General features: G+C 41.4%; 1 protein-coding gene across 14 annotated transcripts in view; it reads left to right on the forward strand.

The window, feature by feature from the left end:
- Positions 1–19,112, forward strand: part of UNC80 (unc-80 homolog, NALCN channel complex subunit) — a 192,723-nt gene that overhangs the window by 52,960 nt on the left and 120,651 nt on the right. For 8 of the 14 annotated variants that reach the window (XR_006284891.1, XM_043525302.1, XM_043525308.1 and 5 more), the window contains exons 15-21: positions 1,236–1,383; positions 2,725–2,873; positions 4,642–4,811; positions 6,492–6,593; positions 11,604–11,818; positions 12,430–12,536; positions 14,019–14,175. Coding sequence is in view for 13 of the 14 variants with exons in the window: in XM_043525302.1 (XP_043381237.1) it covers positions 1,236–1,383; positions 2,725–2,873; positions 4,642–4,811; positions 6,492–6,593; positions 11,604–11,818; positions 12,430–12,536; positions 14,019–14,175 (1,048 nt within the window). In the remaining variant the exon portion in view is untranslated. The remainder of the gene's footprint in view (positions 1–1,235; positions 1,384–2,724; positions 2,874–4,641; positions 4,812–6,491; positions 6,594–11,603; positions 11,819–12,429; positions 12,537–14,018; positions 14,176–19,112) is intronic. The other 6 variants (XM_043525309.1, XM_043525313.1, XM_037912917.2 and 3 more) reach the window with 3 other exon arrangements.

Below are 19,112 nucleotides of genomic sequence, written 5' to 3' on the forward strand. Positions count from 1 at the left end.
ATAGTGCCTTTCTGCACAAGCTTCCTCAAAATGCTTTCCAAAGCAGCAAGAAAGATACTGGTCATGACTGTGTAGGCAAGCATCGCATCCATGATGCAGTCAGCAATACTTCGCAGTATACTCTTGAGCATTAGAGGCCTGATCCAAAGACTATTCAAGTTAATGGGAGCCTTTCCCTTGGGCTGATCAGTTTGTTTCAGTGGGAATTGGATCAGGCCCTAGAGCAGGGCTGTCAAACTCACTCTTTGGAGAGGACCAAATTCTGTTTGCCATTATGGTACCGGAGAGACAGGGCTACAATGCTAGTGTCATGTAGCAACCAAGCTATTACTTAGTAAAATTGCCATTAAGTTTTGCATCGTTTAGGTCCTGATCCAGCAAAACACTTAGGAACATGCTTGAGTTTAAGCATGTAAATAGTCCTGTTAGCCTCAGTGGGACATGCTTAATGTTAGTGTGTGCCTAAGTGCCTTGCTGATCTGGGGTCTTTATGGAAAGAGATTTGTAGTGCAGTTTTGGGATGGCTGCTATTTCTGCTGTTTGTTTATTTGGCCAGGCTGTTTTGGATGCGCCATTGTGCATCTAAGTTATTAGAAAATCACAGTATTACCATTGGGCTTCAGAACCAACACCACGCTGTGAGGAAACAGACAGTTTACCCATCTCTTGGAGCTGATATTTCAGGCTTTCTAACACCTCACTGCATTGGGTCACACCTAGATAGTTAACTTTGCAATAAAGAGTCAACACTGAATTATTTTTGTAAATAAAAGTTTGCGTTCCGCAGCATCTGAATTGGTCACTGGAGTCAGATAAACACATGAACAGGCTTGGATCTGGGCTATAGGCTCAAAATCTGACACCCCTACACCACAGTTTGTTTTATCAACATTATACTGTAAGTGTTGGCCAGAGTAATTGGGTTCCTACTCATTTCATCAGCTGTGAAATTTTAACTTCCATTTGGAGGACTGCAAGAGGAGGGCAGAAGTGACCTTGATTTAACATCTTCTCCAAAAGATAATGTGGTGTAATGGCTCCTATGACTGAATTGCATGGTTGGCATTAGCTGAGAGCCCATATCTTGTTGTGGTATTCAAACCTTTTGACTAGTAGGCGACATTAGTTATGACCCCACAGCAGTGGCGAAACAAGGGCAGAAATGCACCTGAAGGACCCTGTAACTGTTACCAAAACTCAAGCAGATATTTCTCTTTTTTGTAATATCTTCACAGGCTCAGAATTGCCTTACAAAGCTGTACAAGCTGGATAAAATGCAGTTCCGGCAGACCATGAGGGACTATGTGAACAGAGATTCCCTCAATAATGTAGTGGATTTCCTTCACGCTTTGCTAGGATTCTGCATGGAGCCGGTCACTGACAGTAAGTACAGCTGGCGTCACAAGCCCCAGTCACATTGTACTTGATGACACCACCATAGGGAATGCTGGCTGCCACTATCAAAAAGTTGCACTGAATTTCTAAAGGCAAAATGTAATTGTAATTACTAGGTTAAACTCTCAGTGGGTGTAAATCAGTGTAACTCTATTAAAGTCACTGGAACTACTCCGAATTACACCAGCTGAGGGTCTGGCCCTATAAATTCTTTTATTTCCAGTACAATTGGAATTAGAGAAGCAGATGTGCTCTCTCTTTTAATGCATCCTACCTGTTTGTTTATGGCTTTGTGAAAGAAAATTTTCTCTCAACTGTGCCTCAGGCACAAGGTTTTCTGCTTGACCAAATGCCAGCTGGAGTGGACTGTGTGTTCTTTGTTTATTCTGAATGGAGATATAATTGAGCATTAAATCTCTCTGCAGAGCCTAAGGTGAGGCAGCAAGTAGCTAAACAGATCATGTAAACAAGAATAGTCGCATTCAGATTTATGTGCATACAGTGTATGTCCATTTTTTTTTCAGTTAGGCAAACAATTCTGTTTACCATTATGATGATGGTACATGTACATTGGTCATTGCATACAAAAGTAGCTAATTGTGGGCATTTGGAATATAGGAATTGCCATATCAAAACACACTAGTAGTTTATCTCCTTGTCTATGATCCCAGTCACTTCAGAGAAAGGTGCAAGAAACACCATAGTGGACAACTGTGAAATAACTGGCCCACAGGGCAAGTTTCTTCTTAACATCCATCAGCTACACATTGGCTTATACCGTCAAAGGATAAGCCCTCTCTTGTGAATGTTTTTGCCCTGTCTAAGGAACTGTGGATGTTTTTATTATCCATATAAATGTTTAATCTGTGGTTTGAATTATTCTAAGATCTTGGCCTCCATAGTATCTTGTGAGAGCGGAGTTTCATTGGTTGAAAAGAATTTCCTTTCATCAGTTTTAAATTACTTTTAAATTTAGTTGAGTGCCCCCTTGTTCTATGTTATCTGAGTGGGGAAAAAGGAATGCCTGAATTGCCTTTCCTATTCCATTTGTTATTTTGTATTCCTCTGTTTTAGAGAGGAGATAAAGGGAGAGGATAAACAGTTTTGATCATTTCAATCTCTCTTCAAATGGCAGATTTTTCTATCCCTCTTCTTATTCGTGCCACTTATATCTGCTGTATTGTTTATGAGGTTGGGTCACAAAAATTGAACATATGATTCTGTGTGAATTACATCTTTTAATACATTTAAAAAGTAATTATGTATTTAATCTGTAATTTGTTAACATCTCAGCCGAGCCGAATGGTTTATTGTGCTTGCATTTTGCAGACAAGGCTGGATTTGGAAATAACTTCACCACAGTGGACAACAAGTCTACAGCCCAAAGTGTGGAAGGTATTATTGTCAGCGCCATGTTCAAGTCACTGATCACTCGCTGTGCTTCTACTACGCATGAACTGCATAGCTCTGAAAACCTGGTGAGGATTTAGGTGCAGGTTTTACAAGTTGAATTTCCTCTCTCCCCCGTAAAGCAGCTGGGCTTGAAAATCAGGTCTCAGTTCAATGAGACTTTATTGGCATGGCTAGCTACACAAGTTTAAGAAAAAGTCATATCCTTCAGATGTCTGTCAGGGGCAAATCTGACCCAGACAGCATAGGGTTATACACTGTGTTTGGTCTTTGATCCCCTGTGTTTTCAAATGGGGACTCCATTTGTTTAATTGTGAATTTGATATTAATGAAAGGGAAAAACGAATAGCACTAAACTGGAGCCAGGAATAATGGGCTAGATCCCCAGCTGGGATAAATCAGAGTAGTTCTATTGCCTTCAATGGAGATATGCTGGTTTACATGAGCTGGATGTGACCCAGTTCTGGTAGGTGCTGTGCAAGCTTCCCAAGTACAGTCCTACTAAGGTAACTCAGTCCTGACCTGCAGTACCTCTGTATTTCTCTCTTGGAACTCTCTTAGCAAAGGCTGCCAATCGTACCGAACTAATATGTAGCTTTGGGAAGAGGGCAGACATCTGCTAGGGGTTCAGTTAGGACCAACAGGTATACTTTTGCTTGAGAAGATATATGCCTTTCCAGAGGAGAAGAGGTAGGTGGTTGAGACCCCGGTTCAGCCAGGTACATAAGCACATGCCTAACTTCAGACATGTGAGTAGGCTGCATAGTGCCCACTACACACTCTGTAAAGATGGTGGGCTGATGTGAGAGGGCTATGTCTGGGATTTTCCTACTGTGGGAGTACGTGTGTGCTTAAAGGTGGGCATGTGCGTAAGTATCTTGTGAAATCGGTACCTCAGCCAGGGCACCAGCTAGTCCATCAACTGATCTGGTGTTTGTAGAGAACTGGCCACATTGTTCCACAGCTGGAATTTTCAGAATAGACTGAGGGCTCTCAAGAAAGCTCCTGAAACAGAAGTCGGGTCCTTTGGAAAGTTCTCTCCTGCAGAGATAGGGGTGCCCTTTCCACACCAACTCCTCCCAGGGGCTACAGTTATGCACGCAAATGTAATAAGGTAAAAAAAAAAATCTAATTGTGGGAGTTAGATTGGTGAATGTATGAGTCATTCCTCTCTATTGTCATGATGTAATCCATTCAAATAATTAAGAAAAAATCTGAGATGCTGCTTTTTTCACTAGGATTTTTCCTGCCTTTTAACATTTTGGATTAGATGAATGGGTAAAAGAGGCTTCAAACCACCTTCACAGCTCCCAGATCCTCTGGTCCACAAACCCTGGCGTAATCTAAAACTGCCTTTTTCCAGTACAAAATATGCCCCATAACAATAATGACATGCTTATGATAGTTAATAGATTGATGTGAAGGTCAGCTGCAACCTTGCCTTCGTTAAATTATTTCTTTACAGCCCCCTGCTCCACCTTTAATAATGATGATGATTTAAAAACTAGTCATGTACACCATCAAGCAGATCAGTAACTCATAGATTACATTATCAAAAGAGTTTGCCCCAGATGGTTACAGAGTCTCTTAGCTGGCTCCTGGATTGACTTTCCTCTTACAAAGAGAAACATTTGACCCTAATGAAAAAACATAAACCTGTAAGTAAAGAACAGTTCAGACAACAGCTGGCAAAATTATTGAGGTATGCAATTCTTCATGATCTAGTGCATCACCCTAGCTGCATACAAAAGGAATATTTGTTTCCCTCCCTGCTTGTATGCAAACTGAGTAACACAGCTCTCTCTGTCCCTCTCTCTCTCTCCTTTTGTTATTCAGGGATTGTACTGTGACATCCGACAATTGGTCCAATTTATCAAGGAGGCTCATGGGAATGTTTTTAGAAGGGTGGCACTGAGCGCCCTTTTGGACAGTGCTGAAAAGTTAATTCCAGGGAAGAAAACAGACGAAACAACGGAGCAGGATCTGAAACCTCCGGGGAGCAAAAAGTTTGTGTCTGGGAGAGATTTGTGTCTGAATGATTTATATACTGTTGTAAAACTTATTATGCTGAACACTGTAGTAAGAGGGCCTGAAACATAAGGCCTTGTATCAGAGGCCTGGGCTAAAGTAATGATCAAAACTTGCTAATATAAAGCAGAGTTAAGTTGTGAGCAAGAGGCAGGCCCTGCTCACAGAATTTGGCAAGCATAAGGTTGATACTGTAAAACCACATATTCCTAAGAGGTGCTCGGCACAAAACGGAATCACATTCCAGAAAGGAGGTACCAGAACACCTCAGTAAACAAGGTACAGGTACAAGGCAATGGGTGGCACCCTGATAAGTCAAGAGTGATACGTAACATGTTTGTTTTGGTGTATAAAGATGTATCTCAGAGGCAATATCTTTGTCTGGCCTCAGGGATAGTGGAAAGTCCCACCACTAACTGAGCCGGTCCATTGTCACGAGCATACACGTGTTAGTGTACCTGTAACCATTGAGCTGGGGCATTAGCACTGTGCTTCGTCGGCAATAAACCTGACCAAGCGCCTTCATACCTAAATGAATTTTGTGGTTATTGGGCGGTTCACTCAAGATCTGCTGTGCCAGCCGTTGCACAGAGCTGGGACAGCACACAGGGAGAACACACACAGGCAGCCAAACATCTGACGACAGACACAAATGTAGGAAAGTACAAGGGGTTGCTTGTTTTCATCTTGTTAACACATGTCCGCTCCTGATGTACAGGACTTGAGTGTGGCAGTGACAGAAGCCACACTTAAATTTTAATAAAGTGAGGCAGCTGTGGAAGTAGCCATGAAAAATGTGGATCCTAACAGAAATAACTGGTACAAAGGAAGTAAGATAGCAAAGCAGTGGAAATTCACAGGGAAGGAGAAAGAAAGAGGAGGGATGGAGGTTGTGTGTGAAGGGATGATTGCAACCCCCACCCCCCAGCATCATGTGGACATGGCTTAGTATTAGCATCAATACCTTGAGGTGCGGAGAGCTGTTGGTCTGAATGCCTATACTCAGGTGTGGGGAGCATGATACGAAAGAAACCTAGGTTGCTTTATTAATTCGACATGCTGTCTTGGGATGTGGGATGTGTTGCATTCAAGTGTGAGACAAAAGAAGAAGTATGGATCAAAAAGGGAGCTTCAAATGGAACTAAATGAATTCGTCTCGTGTAAACTGGCAGCATCAGATTTGCTGCATGATTTTCTTGGCCTCGGAGACACGCAGACCACACTGGCCAAGATTGCCAAAAGTATGCGGTCAATACTTTCTGATAATCTGCCTTCTTTAAGGCACCTCAGACTGAGCACTCACAAAATGAGGCTCCAGCGTTGCTAGTTTTGAAAATCTTGGGTAGAGCCCTGTGCGTGACTAGTGTAGAGCCCTGCAGCAGAACTGGAATCCTGCAGGTTCTGCAGAACCCACTGCCATAGTAGCGGGAGTGGGATTTTAAGAAAGTCCCATGCAAGACTCTAATCTTGGCCTTAGGTCCCTGTCCCAATACATTTTTTATATGTGCATAGGCAGGCCAGTTGCTGTAATGGGGGCACACATTTAAATTTGTTTTTCAGAAGTGCTGGATTCAGTGATCAGGGAACAATGTTAGTTATATGAGAAGCAAGATATGCCATCTGTTAACGTTATTTGACTGTCTGTATTGTCTGCATAGATCTGAGGTGGGAAGTGTTGTTATTGATAAAGGCCAGGCATCATCTGCCCCTGATGAATGTCGTAGTTATATCTCCAGCCGTCCTCAGCAGACCCCAGAGCAGTAAGTAAATATTTCGTAGTTTGAATGTGTTGTACCAGAGAATTTCCCACTGTGGTAGTAGCAATCAGCTGTTCAGTTAGGGTTCTTCTCTGTGGGTGATATAAGAAATGTACTGAGTGTTTGTTTAGCTGCTGCTGAACTTACAGGTTATGTCCAACAAATGCCCACCTTCCGTACCACCATGTATCAGAGGAAGATACATTAAAGCTGGCATCACAGGCCAACGCAAAATGGAACAGCACAAAATGAAATTGCAACAAAATTTGCCAATGCATTTCTAACAATGACTGAGCAATAAATAGAACGTTTATTCTCGTCATCAGAGCAATTCCCTGTTTGTGCGTCCATGCTCCAAACGTGATGCCAGGTAGGTTTCAACATTCTAAGCTGTTGCTCCTGCAGGAAATCTAAAAATGACACTGGTGGGATAACTACATGCCCTTAATTCATCCAGTGGTTGGTTCATTTCTCACCCTTGGGTTGTTGCGCTTGCCTTATCAGCAGAGCTGCGCTACCGGCTTTCTGATTATTATTTTTGTATTTGTATTGGGGCAATGCCTAGAGGCCCCAGCTATAGACTGGAGACCCATCGTGCTAGGTGCTGTATGCATACGTAATGGAAAGATGATCTCTGCCTAAGGAACTTACAGTCTAACAATAAGTGACAATTCTCAAGAAAACCCTCCAGCTTTAGCATCTTCCTCTTCTTTGTTTTTCCCTTTTTTGAGTCAGACTGATTTTATTATTTCCCCCCCCTAAAATGAATTGAATCATAGAAATTTTCATAGAATCTTAGAAATAGAGGGCTGGAAGGGACCCCTACAGGTCATCAAGTCCATCCCCCTGCCAAATAACCTAGGCCATCCCTGACAGGTGTTTGTCTAAACTGTTCTTTAAAACCTACAACGATCGGCATGCCACAACCTCCCCTTGGAAGCCTGTGTCACTATTTAGCTATCCTTACAGTTAGAAAGTTTTTCCTTATAGCTAACCTAAATCTCCCTTGCTACAGATCTTGTCTAACCTTCAATGGACATGGAGATCAGTTGATCACAGTTCTCTTTATAACAGCCCTTAACATATTTGAAGACTCTTGTTATTAATTCTGTAATTAAATTATCTTTAGTTATTTACTGCTGCCTCTTGCATTATCTGTCATATTTTTTCAGTTTTCTTCTCTTGGTGGAAACTTCCTTGGCTTTTTTGGTCACCAGTAGTGGAGATGTGTGAAGATGGGTGTCTTTAGAGAAGATAGCGGTAGTTCCCTGTGTCAGTTCTTCTTTGAAAACCTAACAGATCTTCCGAATTCAGAGGAAGCTGTTCATATCCTGTGGTGGGACAGTAGGCCCCAGCTGGGGTATTTTTCTCTCTCTCTCAATCTTTCCTCCTCATCCTGATCTACTTGAGTCTGCAGAGAATAATCTCTTTTGCCATGGAAATGATTGTGTAATCACAAATGCAACGTTATGACTTGATTGCAAGATCAAGTGGGAGAAGATGGATTGTGAAGGAGCCAAGCCCTGCTTTAAGGGGAAATAACATTTTCTAATTAGCAAGCATGGTCAGAGTAGTTAAGCAAAACAAATGAGTGGTGAATTGATTTATGTTTTAGTCTGATTTATTTGGAGGTTTTGCCCAGTCCGAAGATCCGTACGTGGTGAGCAAAATCAGGGCTCTTGAAAATCTCACGTTGATAGACCAGTGTCCCAACTGATCAAATCTTTGTTCAGTTCTTGTTTTGTTCTTTACTCTTAGAAACCTGTAATACAAGACTAATATGTGGCTCAGAGAGGTTTTCTTTAGACATTGTTTTCCCATTCATGGTTAAATCATCATGTCCTAGGAGAGTGATAACCCACACATTCAAATGATGTGCCGATAATGAAATAGACTGTTCCTAACATTCAAAATGGTAGGGTGGGAAAGGTTAAAAACTGTGGGCCAAGAGACACCACAGATGGTGCAAGGCTGTGCAAACAACATTGCCCTGCACCAGGATGCAGTGCTGTACTCTGGGGGTGGATTTACCCCAGGGCTTATGTCAGGTGCAGCGTAGCTTTAGTCCATAGAAGCTTTGCCAGTAGATGCATTGAATCGACTTACCCTGATAAACTTAGCCTGGGAAAGGATGTGGCTAACACTGCCAAGTTTTTGATACATTCTGGGCTCAAATGCGTCTTCTTACAGATAGGTTTTTTGTCATCTTATGCCACGGCAGCTTTCCCACTGCTGGGGCCCAGTGGCCTGATTTATGCTGGTGGGCAAGAACAAAAGGAGATAACTCTCCTACATCCATAGGGTCTTTAATATCAGCTAGAATACAGGGTTCAGCGATAGATGAGTGCTTTAGTATTGTAAGCTGAGGTGAGTTAAGAGCAGTATACTGAATCTGAACCCACCTGAGTTTAAGAGAAGCTAGGATCTAGATTTTGGAACAAGGATTAGGCCTTGGGCCCATTTCTAAACACGCACTGCCGTTCTGACTCGATCAGAGGTGAAAAAGGAAGCTTGTGTATATTTTATGCAATAGATTTGCAACTATTGCTGTATGTGCTGAGGTCACTATTTCAATATTACTCATGCTCTAAAACAATGGAAAGATACCCACAGCAATACAGAAGGTCACCCTTAGAAACATTTCAGTTGCCATAAGGCTTGCCTACACAGGGACAGCCAGGAAAATTAATCCAAATTAACTAAAAGTGTGAATTTGAAGTGGATTAGTAAAATTGCATTTGTCAAGGTTCCTTCCCCACTCTGAACTCTAGGGTACAGATGTGGGGACCTGCATGAAAACCTCCTAAGCTTACTTTTACCAGCTTAGGTTGAAACTTCCCCAAGGTACAAACTATTTTACCCTTTGCCCTTGGACTTCCACTGCCACCATCAAACATTTATCTGGGTTTATTTTTATTAGGAAAGCGTTGTTTGGAAATGTCTTTCCCCCCAAAATCCTCCCAACCCTTGCACCCCACTTCCTGGGGAAGGTTTGGTAAAAATCCTCACCAATTTGCATAGGTGACCACAGACCCAAACCCTTGGATCTTAGGGCAATGAAAAAAGCATTCGGTTCTTGAAAAGAAACATTTTAATAGAAGAAACAGTAAAAAGAATCACCTCTGTAAAATCAGGATGGTAAATACCTTACAGGGTAATTAGATTCAAAACATAGAGAATCCCTCTAGGCAAAACCTTAAGTTACAAAAAAGACACACAGACAGGAATATTCATTCTATTCAGCACGGCTATTTTCTCAGCCATTTAAAGAAATCATAATCTAACACATACCTAGCTAGATTACTTACTAAGTTCTAAAACTCCATTCCTGTTCTGTCCCGGCAAAAGCATCACACAGACAGACACAGACCCTTCGTTTTTGTCCCTCCTCTCAGCTTTTGAAAGTATCTTGTCTCCTCATTGATCATCTTGGTCAGGTGCCAACGAGGTTACCTTTAGCTTCGTAACCCTTTACAGGTGAAAGGATTTTTCCTCTGGCCAGGAGGGATTTTAAAGGTGATTACCCTTCCCTTTATATTTATGACAGTATTAAATCCCTGTGTGGATGCTGCTGCTCAGAATTAAAATGACTTTAATTTGGTTTAGCTAAATTCACTTTGGCAGTGATTCGGATTAACTTTCCTGGAAGTTCCAGTGTAGACAAGCCCTTAGAAAGCTATATAATTTTTCTTCAGTATTTGCAATATTCCCTATATCAAATCTAGGGAAGTGTAGGGAATACTGCAAATAATGAGGGAACAATCTAGTTATTTTAAGTCAAAATTAGACAGTGTTTAAGGGTGATTATTGTATTGTGCTGCTCTGTTAAATGTTCCAGGGTCATCCTTTAGTCCAGAAGTTATTCAAACTTTCTGTAGCAAAAGAAGATTTGTTGAAATTAAAGGCTAAACCCTAAACTTATGAAAAAGAGGTTGGCTTTGAGATCCGAATGTTTTAGTTAGTTCTTTTGCCCAGCCTTTGTATGTCTCTCAAATCTGTATTCTCCTGGAGTGGAGATAGATTTGCCAATTAAAATCCAGAATACAGAAAAGAGGAAAGTCCAGAAAGGGTTGTTTATGAATATGAAACTTTCTGAAACTTTCCTCTGATGGTGTGATTGTAAAGAGAACAGAAAATTTGAATCTCCTGAGAAAAATTAGGATTAGTCATTCTGCCCACAGTCCTGCCACAGAACTTTGGGGTCTCAGGTATTCAGCAGAATATGGTGTCACTATTCTAAAAGATTGCTAAGAATTATGATTTCATATAGTTACACACAGTATTGAAATGATATTTTGATATACAAACACTTTGTAAGGGACACAGTCTTGAAAAGCATTGGTCCTGTGCATTAGTGGTCACTTTGACCAAATAGAGGATGATTCTTTAGCACAGCGGTTCTCAAACTTTAACAACCCAAAGACCTGCATTATGATTTTAAATTTTTCGCTGACCGCTAAACCCCCTGCTCAGCCCCAGGCCCCGTCTCCACTCACCCCTTCCCCCAAGGTCCCACCCCCACTCCATCCCTGCCCCTCCTCTTCCCCGCCTCTTTCCGCCCCCTCCCCTGAGTGCGCCCCATCCCAGCTCGTCCCCCTCCCTCCCAATACCTCCTGCATGCTGCTGAACAGCTGTTCCATGGCATGCAGTAGGCACTGAGAGGGAGGGGGAGGAGTTGATCAGCGGAGCCAGTGGCCCCAGGCATGACTTGCGGACCCCCTGGAGTACCACGTCCGCAGACCCAAGTTTGAGAAACGCTGCTTTAGCATAATGACAAAAAACAGAATGACTTTTTAGACTGTAAACTCTCCAGGGTAAAATGTGTCTTCATTGTGCAATACTGAGAACACTGTCTAGCTTAACAAATTACATCAAGAAGAATAAGTTTAAATTTTTAGAGTAATATATGACAAGGAACAAAGAGAGGTTAGAAGAGGGGAAACCTGTTCAAATGAACTTAGCAGCATACAAACCACAGCGAGGTATTTTTAACCCTGTGTTGTTCTCTTGCAGCGATGAGCAAATGCAAGGGGCAGTTCTGGGACGCAAAGACTTCTGGCGAAAGATGTTCAAGTCGCAGAGTGCAGCAAGTGATACCAGCAGCCAGTCAGAGCAGGACACATCGGAGTGCACCACTGCTCTCTCTGGAACGACCACCGACAGGCGCTCCCGCTCCCGCTCCCGACGGATCTCGCTCCGAAAGAAACTCAAACTCCCCATAGGTAAATGTATGTCCCTTTATATTATATCTACGTACTGCATGTGCAGATAGAATAGATCTGTTCTGTGCGTGTGTTGGATACTGTATAGCAAAGACACATAGTGTCTGAGTGCCTTACAATCTTTAATATATTTATTCTCACAGCACCCCTTGTGAGGTAGAGAAGTGCTATTTTCTCCATTTTACAGATGGGGAAGTGAAACAGAGAGAGACTAAGTGACTTGCCCAAGGTCACACAGAAAGTCTATGGCAGAGCAGGGAGTTTAACCCAGGGTTCCCAAGTCCTAGGCTGGAGCCGTCATCACTGGATCATCCTGTCTTTCTCTCTAGGAGAAGCTTTCCAAGCAGACTTCAATAAGAAAGGAAGAATAAATGTAATTTATCCTTTCTCACTGACCCGTGTTGATTTTCAACTTTTACAGTCCTAAAACTCAGCCTCTCGTGTTATGAATTCAACTATGATCTTTGATGCATGTAGCATGAACATGCCTCGTCCTTCACCCTTTTCTCATGTCACGGTATGACTGTTTCAGCGCTATAGAGAAATATGCCTGTATTGCTGATGTATTCAGCTTGGAACAATTGCAGAATTGTCCTGACTGGCTTTATCTGCAACAGGGAACTGGCTGAAACGCTCTTCCCTCTCTGGGCTGGCCGACGGGGTGGAAGACCTCCTGGATATCAGCTCTGTAGACCGTCTGTCTTTCATCAGACAAAGTTCCAAGGTAAATGTGTTTTTTCAGATTAGTAGGGAGGATAAAGGGATAGGGTCTGGCTACTTCATAGATCATTTCTAGCTCCCAAAGAAAATACTATGATTAGCATGGATATTGCGGCTGATGGGACCCAGGGACAAAATCCTCAGAAGCTGGGGCTTTAGGTAGAGAGCCCACAGCGGTGCAACTCCTCACCTGCAAAGGCTAGGAGGAGTCTGTCTTTCCATATTTGGGAGCATATCTACTGCTCAGCATCCAGCATAATACCTTGGCTGCAGAAGGTCTGCAGGAAGGAGCGGCTGGGGGATGCGGGAAAGAGAAATCCTTCCCCTGGGCCATGGAATTGTAGCACAGCTGCTCCTTGGAAGCTGTTCCAGACAAAAGGCAGGAGTAGTCTCTTTGGTCCTAGCTTTCTCCCACTCCAGCCCTCACAGAAGTGGAAGGCCAGAAGGTCCGTTCAATGGCGGGTCTGTTACCAACGCTCCTCCCTGCCCTGCGTGCTTCCATGCACAGAGATCCAGTGGAGCTGCACTTGCACACCCCTGTGCAGACCTCCCAAATCCTGCTTCTCCCCAAAGTCCAGCATAACCCCACCATGGGGGAGGCAACAGGATTTGTCCCTTGAGCATAATGTAAGGAAAGAGGTTGAAAATGGCAGGTGACTTTTTCCCTTCCCTTGAGAGGAGGGCGGAGCAGAGTGGAGATGGTCCATAATTGGACAGAAATTATTCTCCTTCCATATTTTTCTAAGCAGCACCCAGTGCTGTAATATAGGACACAGTAGAAATACACTGAAGAGGAGCTTTGGAAGCAGTCGGTCTTTGGAAAGATCAGGGAACAACTGAAACACACAGTTTTGTGAGGATGCATGTGATTTGAAAGGCTAAGAGGCAGTGATGAGGTAATAGAATAAGGATGGCAGTAAAATGATGTTATCATAGCAGTGAGGAGGGGGGATGTGTGTCTAAGCAATAACAGAAAAGGAAGAGTGTAATGACTGGTATCTAGCAGCATCTCAAGACTTCCTTCTGGGGAAGTGAAGAAAACTGGGTTAAATATGCTCCATGTTTCATTCTTGTTATAGGCTGGCTAGAGATTTGTCATTGTGCCTACTTTGGTCTTCCATATGAACAGTGTCACAGGAATGAAGTGTTAGTGTAATTAATATTTCATTTCTCCTGCTAGTTCTTTTCACTCAGAGAGTTATCTGGGTCCTCTGAATATACTTAATATACTTTACTAGTTGGTCATGCTGCTTTTTCCTTACTTGTATCTGTATGAACCCCTGTGAAAGAAGGGGAATGGCTACCTAGCCAAATTACAGAATACTTAATATCCTCAGCTGGTGCATATGGGCACAGTTCCTATTCGGTTGCTATAGTAATGTAGCACAATACTGCCTGTCCTTAAGTGCTGCATTGCTATGGCAAAGTTGGTAGAGAAATCATAACACATCAGAACATGAGTCTTGTCTCCTCCTCATTTGTTCAGGTGAAATTCACTAGTGCGGTGAAGCTGTCAGAAGGTGGACCAGGAGGTGGCCTGGAGAATGGGAGAGATGAAGAGGAGAATTTCTTCAAGCGTCTTGGTAAATGGCGCATCTGCCGAAGATACCCATCCAAGCTTCATCACACAGAAGAAAAAGATGGTTAGAAATCAGGGTTTTCTTTTTCTTTCTTTCTTTCTTTTACCCCTTCCCCACTCCTTACTTTTCCATGGTTTTTGTATCCATTCTGTTCTTCTCCAACTTTTCATTCTTAGTAACCATTTTCTTTCTCTTCCTTCTTTCTTTCATTTTGATTTAAAAAAAAAAACTCTAACAAATGTGTAGAATGTGAAAATAAAAAAAAAAGCAAATATGTCCAAATAAATTAAGCTAATGTAACATTTGGACTTTCAAAAACAAAGTCAAATTAAATCAAATCAACACACCTGAAAAATTTATATTTACTTCAAAACAATGATTCAGTCTAAAAGAGGGTGTGTGAATCTTTCATTCCATAATATAAAGATGGATGCTCCATCAGTTCTTTTTTCCAATTAGTGACCATATGACAGTTTTAGAACAATTCAGCACCGATGAAATGGAAAACCCTGTACAAACCTTGTTTTAATTATCTCTTTTCTTCTGTGTTTGCATGTCTAATGTCTGCATACCATTCATTAAAGAGATGCTGTCCCTTTTACTCAACAAAAGAAATAATTATAATAATATTTTATCATAATGCAATTTTTTTAAAAGCAGTGATGTTTGTTTGAAAAGTGCCTTTATTAAGGGGGTATTATATTTTCAAGTATTATACAGCCATCCAAACTCAGCTCAGAAACCTGATCCTTGTTACCAAGGAGACAAACCTTGCATCTTGACATTCTGTTATTTTTGTTTTAAAAAAAACACAGAATTTGAACCCCCACCCCATTGCTTCTGCAATTTTTATAGTATATTACATTCCCTGACATTACATTTTACATGATCTGACATTACACCGTGGCTGTATATGCTCATTTTGCCATCATATGGCACAGGCTTGCACAAGAATCACATGGTCGGGACTAGCCATAGCTGTCAGCTACGAGTGTGCTTTCCAATGTTAGCTTCACACAGAAAGTGAAGGCTTGATTTTTGATCTCACTAACACCACTGAAGTGTCCCTGACTTACAGGGAGCTACCATGCTCCTAATTTACACCAGTGTAAATAAGATCAGAATCAGGCCCATAGTATTGTCATCAAAGCTGTCACACTTGATATGAATAATATCTATGCATCTCCACTGAAAATCTAAGTCATTAAGAAAGTATCCATGTTCAAACAGGCCACATTCTAAGGATGATACACAGTTTCAGTCCATGGGCCAGAACTTCAGCTGATGTAAACTGATGTAGCTCCCTTGAGCTGGCATTCCCCCAGCTGAAGTTTTTAGTTACACCAGTGGGTGTCACACACCCAGTAGAAGAGGTGTAAATATCCTGTTTTTACATACATTTCAAAATGTTGGCTGTCAGTGGTAAAGTGGAGTCCCTTTTGATCAGCTATTTCTAGTATATGTTGATTGATTTTCTCATACAGCATGACTTTTATCAACATACCACATGCCTAAGTATTGTCGTGGCTTTTCTTTTTGGAACTGATAGATGCACCCTCATATGAGTTCTCAGGTCATAATATGCATGGCATGTTCCCATGTATTATGGAGGTATATAAATGGGATTGTTTCTGTAGTGCATGTGCAGTTGCATTAACTGGGTACATATACACTTCAGGCCAGACACAGGCCCCTACTGCAGCTCCCCTGCAACAGTTCTCCAATACACAAAGGCTTCAGTGCCAGCCCAATATGCAACCTCAGCATTGCACCCTCATGGGAAATACTCTGGCATGCTCAGGCTGGTGTGGTGGCTTCTCTGTCACCCTTATCTTGGGTCCCAGGGTTGGGGGCATGACCAAAGAAAAGAGCCTGGATGAAGAGCTGCTTGGAGCTTTTCAACACCTGCGTCTTCCCAGCTGTTAACTTCAGATAGGCATTTCTGAGCAAAATATGGCCAAAAAATGTCCAGGAAAAGGCTAAGTCAACATGATGTTCTCCTCATTTATCATAAAATGCAAAGAGCCTTTCTTTATTCTCAGCATGGAGTGACAGCCAGAGAGCTCCTGTTGTTACTCTTTGGCTCTGTTAATTTGATATTGCAAAGTAAGAGCATAAGGCTAGGAGCTAGAGATGTGAATGCAATAAGCTATTCAACATCTATTGCTTTTCACAAATGTCCAGACTGGAAATCTAAGCCTGATCTTGCACATCCAAAATTCCCATTGAATTTAAATCGCCAACATTTCATGCACAGAATTCAAAGTATGGATGCAAGTCAAAAATAAAGTTTGTTTATTCTGTGTTATGTTACATGTAACATATTTTATGCATTTGTTCTGCTAGGATGTCCCACTGGTTATTACCTATATGAACTTTGAACTATCTAAAGTATTTCAGCACTTTGTGATTAATATGTTATGTAACTATTTTTATTTTGAAAAATCGGAACATCTCTTTCACCTGCCCAGGAGCAATGTACGTTAATATTTATTTGTCTGTACGTAAGTGGAACTAAGTGGGCCATATCTGGCTTTTAAACACAATGTCTACATTAGAAATGCGTAATAAATGAGGGGGAATGAGAGTTAAGAAAAGGTCCTTATGAAAAAAACCCAAACAGGTAAATCAGCCAGTGATGTTCATGAGTGTAGTTTGTCACCTGTGAGTTTCTCAAAATCAAGGGAGCTTAAAGACTATTTTTTTTTAAAATCTCTAGTTTGAAAGGTAAATTGTGGACCATGTAATCATATCAGGACGGAATTTTTATACACGAGATGTAGCTCAGTAAAATTTGTACATACACGTTTGTGTGTGTATGTGTGTAAACATATACATAATCTTTACATGTGTGTGTGTGTATTATATAAAATTACCCCAGTCTTGCAAGTTACTGTGCATGGGCAGACTTCCTGCAACCATATGCATAACTTACAGCATCAAGGCCTGTGTGGATGTATATAATGTGTGTGTAGACACATATATAATAATACTGTATAGTGCACACACACCTTATAGTATATTTTGTGCTTCAGATGTCAATTTCTGAATTAGTGATTTCATTTGAACATGTGGTTGAATTATCATAACATTTGTCAGGTCTGAGTTAATCATATTCTGTGCAAGGCCTTTTGGGACATGAGTGTTAACAAACACCAAAAAAGTAATAGAAAGATCAAAATATATACAGGGATGAAAACTTTCCTTTGCATTCATAATTTCCATTGAGATCAATGGGAATTATATTTTTAAGAGGGGAGAACAAAGGCTTGTTAGACTGGATAGGTGCTATTAAATCATGAAGAATCTGATGGCTGGATGGACCTGGGACAGTGTTTTTTGTCACTGTGCTGTCCTTTCTCCTTTTCAGCATTCTTGATGCTGTGCTGTGACATCATTCTGCTCACACTTTCTCCATGTAGTACTTCCTTCTGTCTTTGTTTTAAAAATTTGACAACTGAGCAAAACTAGGACAGAAAAACAAACATGCATTACAGTGAACAGCAACAAAAAACCTATTAAACCTGGAGTCACTTCGTCAAGTTCTTTACGAGCTGTTGCTTTCATCATCATTTGTCATCTAGGTCATTGGGAGTTCTATATATTTCAAATATATGTATGCATTATACAGCTCATCATTTATTTAAAAGGGCTTTTACCTATAATCAGAATACAGCTAAACTGGCAAGCAGCAATTCAAGAAGGATGTTAATAAATTGGAGAGGGCTCAGAGAAGAGCCATGAGAATAATTAAAGGATTAGAAAACGTGTAATAATGACAGATTCATAGAATCATAGAATATCAGGGTTGGAAGGGACCTCAGGAGGTCATCTAGTCCAACCCCCTGCTCAAAGCAGGACCCATCCCCAACTAAATCATCCCAGCCAGGGCTTTGTCAAGCCTGACCTTAAAAACTTCTGAGGAAGGAGATTCCACCACCTCCCTAGGTAACGCATTCCAGTGTTTCACCACCCTCCTAGTGAAAAAGTTTTTCCTAATATCCAACCTAAACCTCCCCCACTGCAACTTGAGACCATTACTCCGTGTTCTGTCATCTGCTACCACTGAGAACAGTCTAGATCCATCCTCTTTGGAACCCCCTTTTAGGTAGTTGAAAGCAGCTATCAAATCCTCCCTCCATTCTTCTCTTCCGCAGACTAAACAATCCCAGTTCCCTCAGCCTCTCCTCATAAGTCATGTGTTCCAGTCTCCTAATAATTTTTGTTGCCCTCCGCTGGACTCTTTCCAATTTTTCCACATCCTTCTTGTAGCGTGGGGCCCAAAACTGGACACAGTACTCCAATATGGAGACCAGCTTGCACTTTGTACAGACAAAGTCGCTTCTGTTCCGTGGAAGGATTCAAGGAGCTCTGTCTATTTAGTTGAACAAAGAGAAGGTTAAGGATTGACTTGATTACAATCTATAAGTACCTACATGGGGAAGAAATATTTAATAATGGACTCTTCAGTCTAACAGAGAAAGTATAACCTGATCCAATGACTGGAAGTTGACGCTAAACAAAGTCAGACTGGAATAAGATGTACGTTTTTAATGGTGAGAGTAATTAACTATTGAAACAACTTATCAAGTGTTGTGGTAGGTTCTCCATCACTGACTGTTTTTTAAATTAAGATTGGATGTTTTTCTAAAATATGTTCTAGGAATTATTTTGGGGAAGTTCTATGGCCTGTGTTACACAAGAGGTCGCACTATATGATCACAGTGGTCACTTCTAACCTTAGAGTCTGTGAATATCTTTTATATTTAATACATTTTTCATTCAATGCAAAGTTCATAATATTCTTCAATTTATACAACATAGAGCAAAAAAAAAAAAATTAACGTGCATAGCACCCACCAGGCCTGCACAGAGAAGAGATCTTGCGTACATCCAGCAAATGGAAATGAAAAATATAGAACTCCCTAAACAGGTGAAGCTCTCTCATTAGGATAGGCAATGATTTCCATTAACTGAGCCAGATCCTCAGCTAGTGTAAA

Source organism: Chelonia mydas, chromosome 11 (genome assembly GCF_015237465.2).
Source record: "Chelonia mydas isolate rCheMyd1 chromosome 11, rCheMyd1.pri.v2, whole genome shotgun sequence".
NCBI lineage: Eukaryota > Metazoa > Chordata > Testudines > Cheloniidae > Chelonia > Chelonia mydas.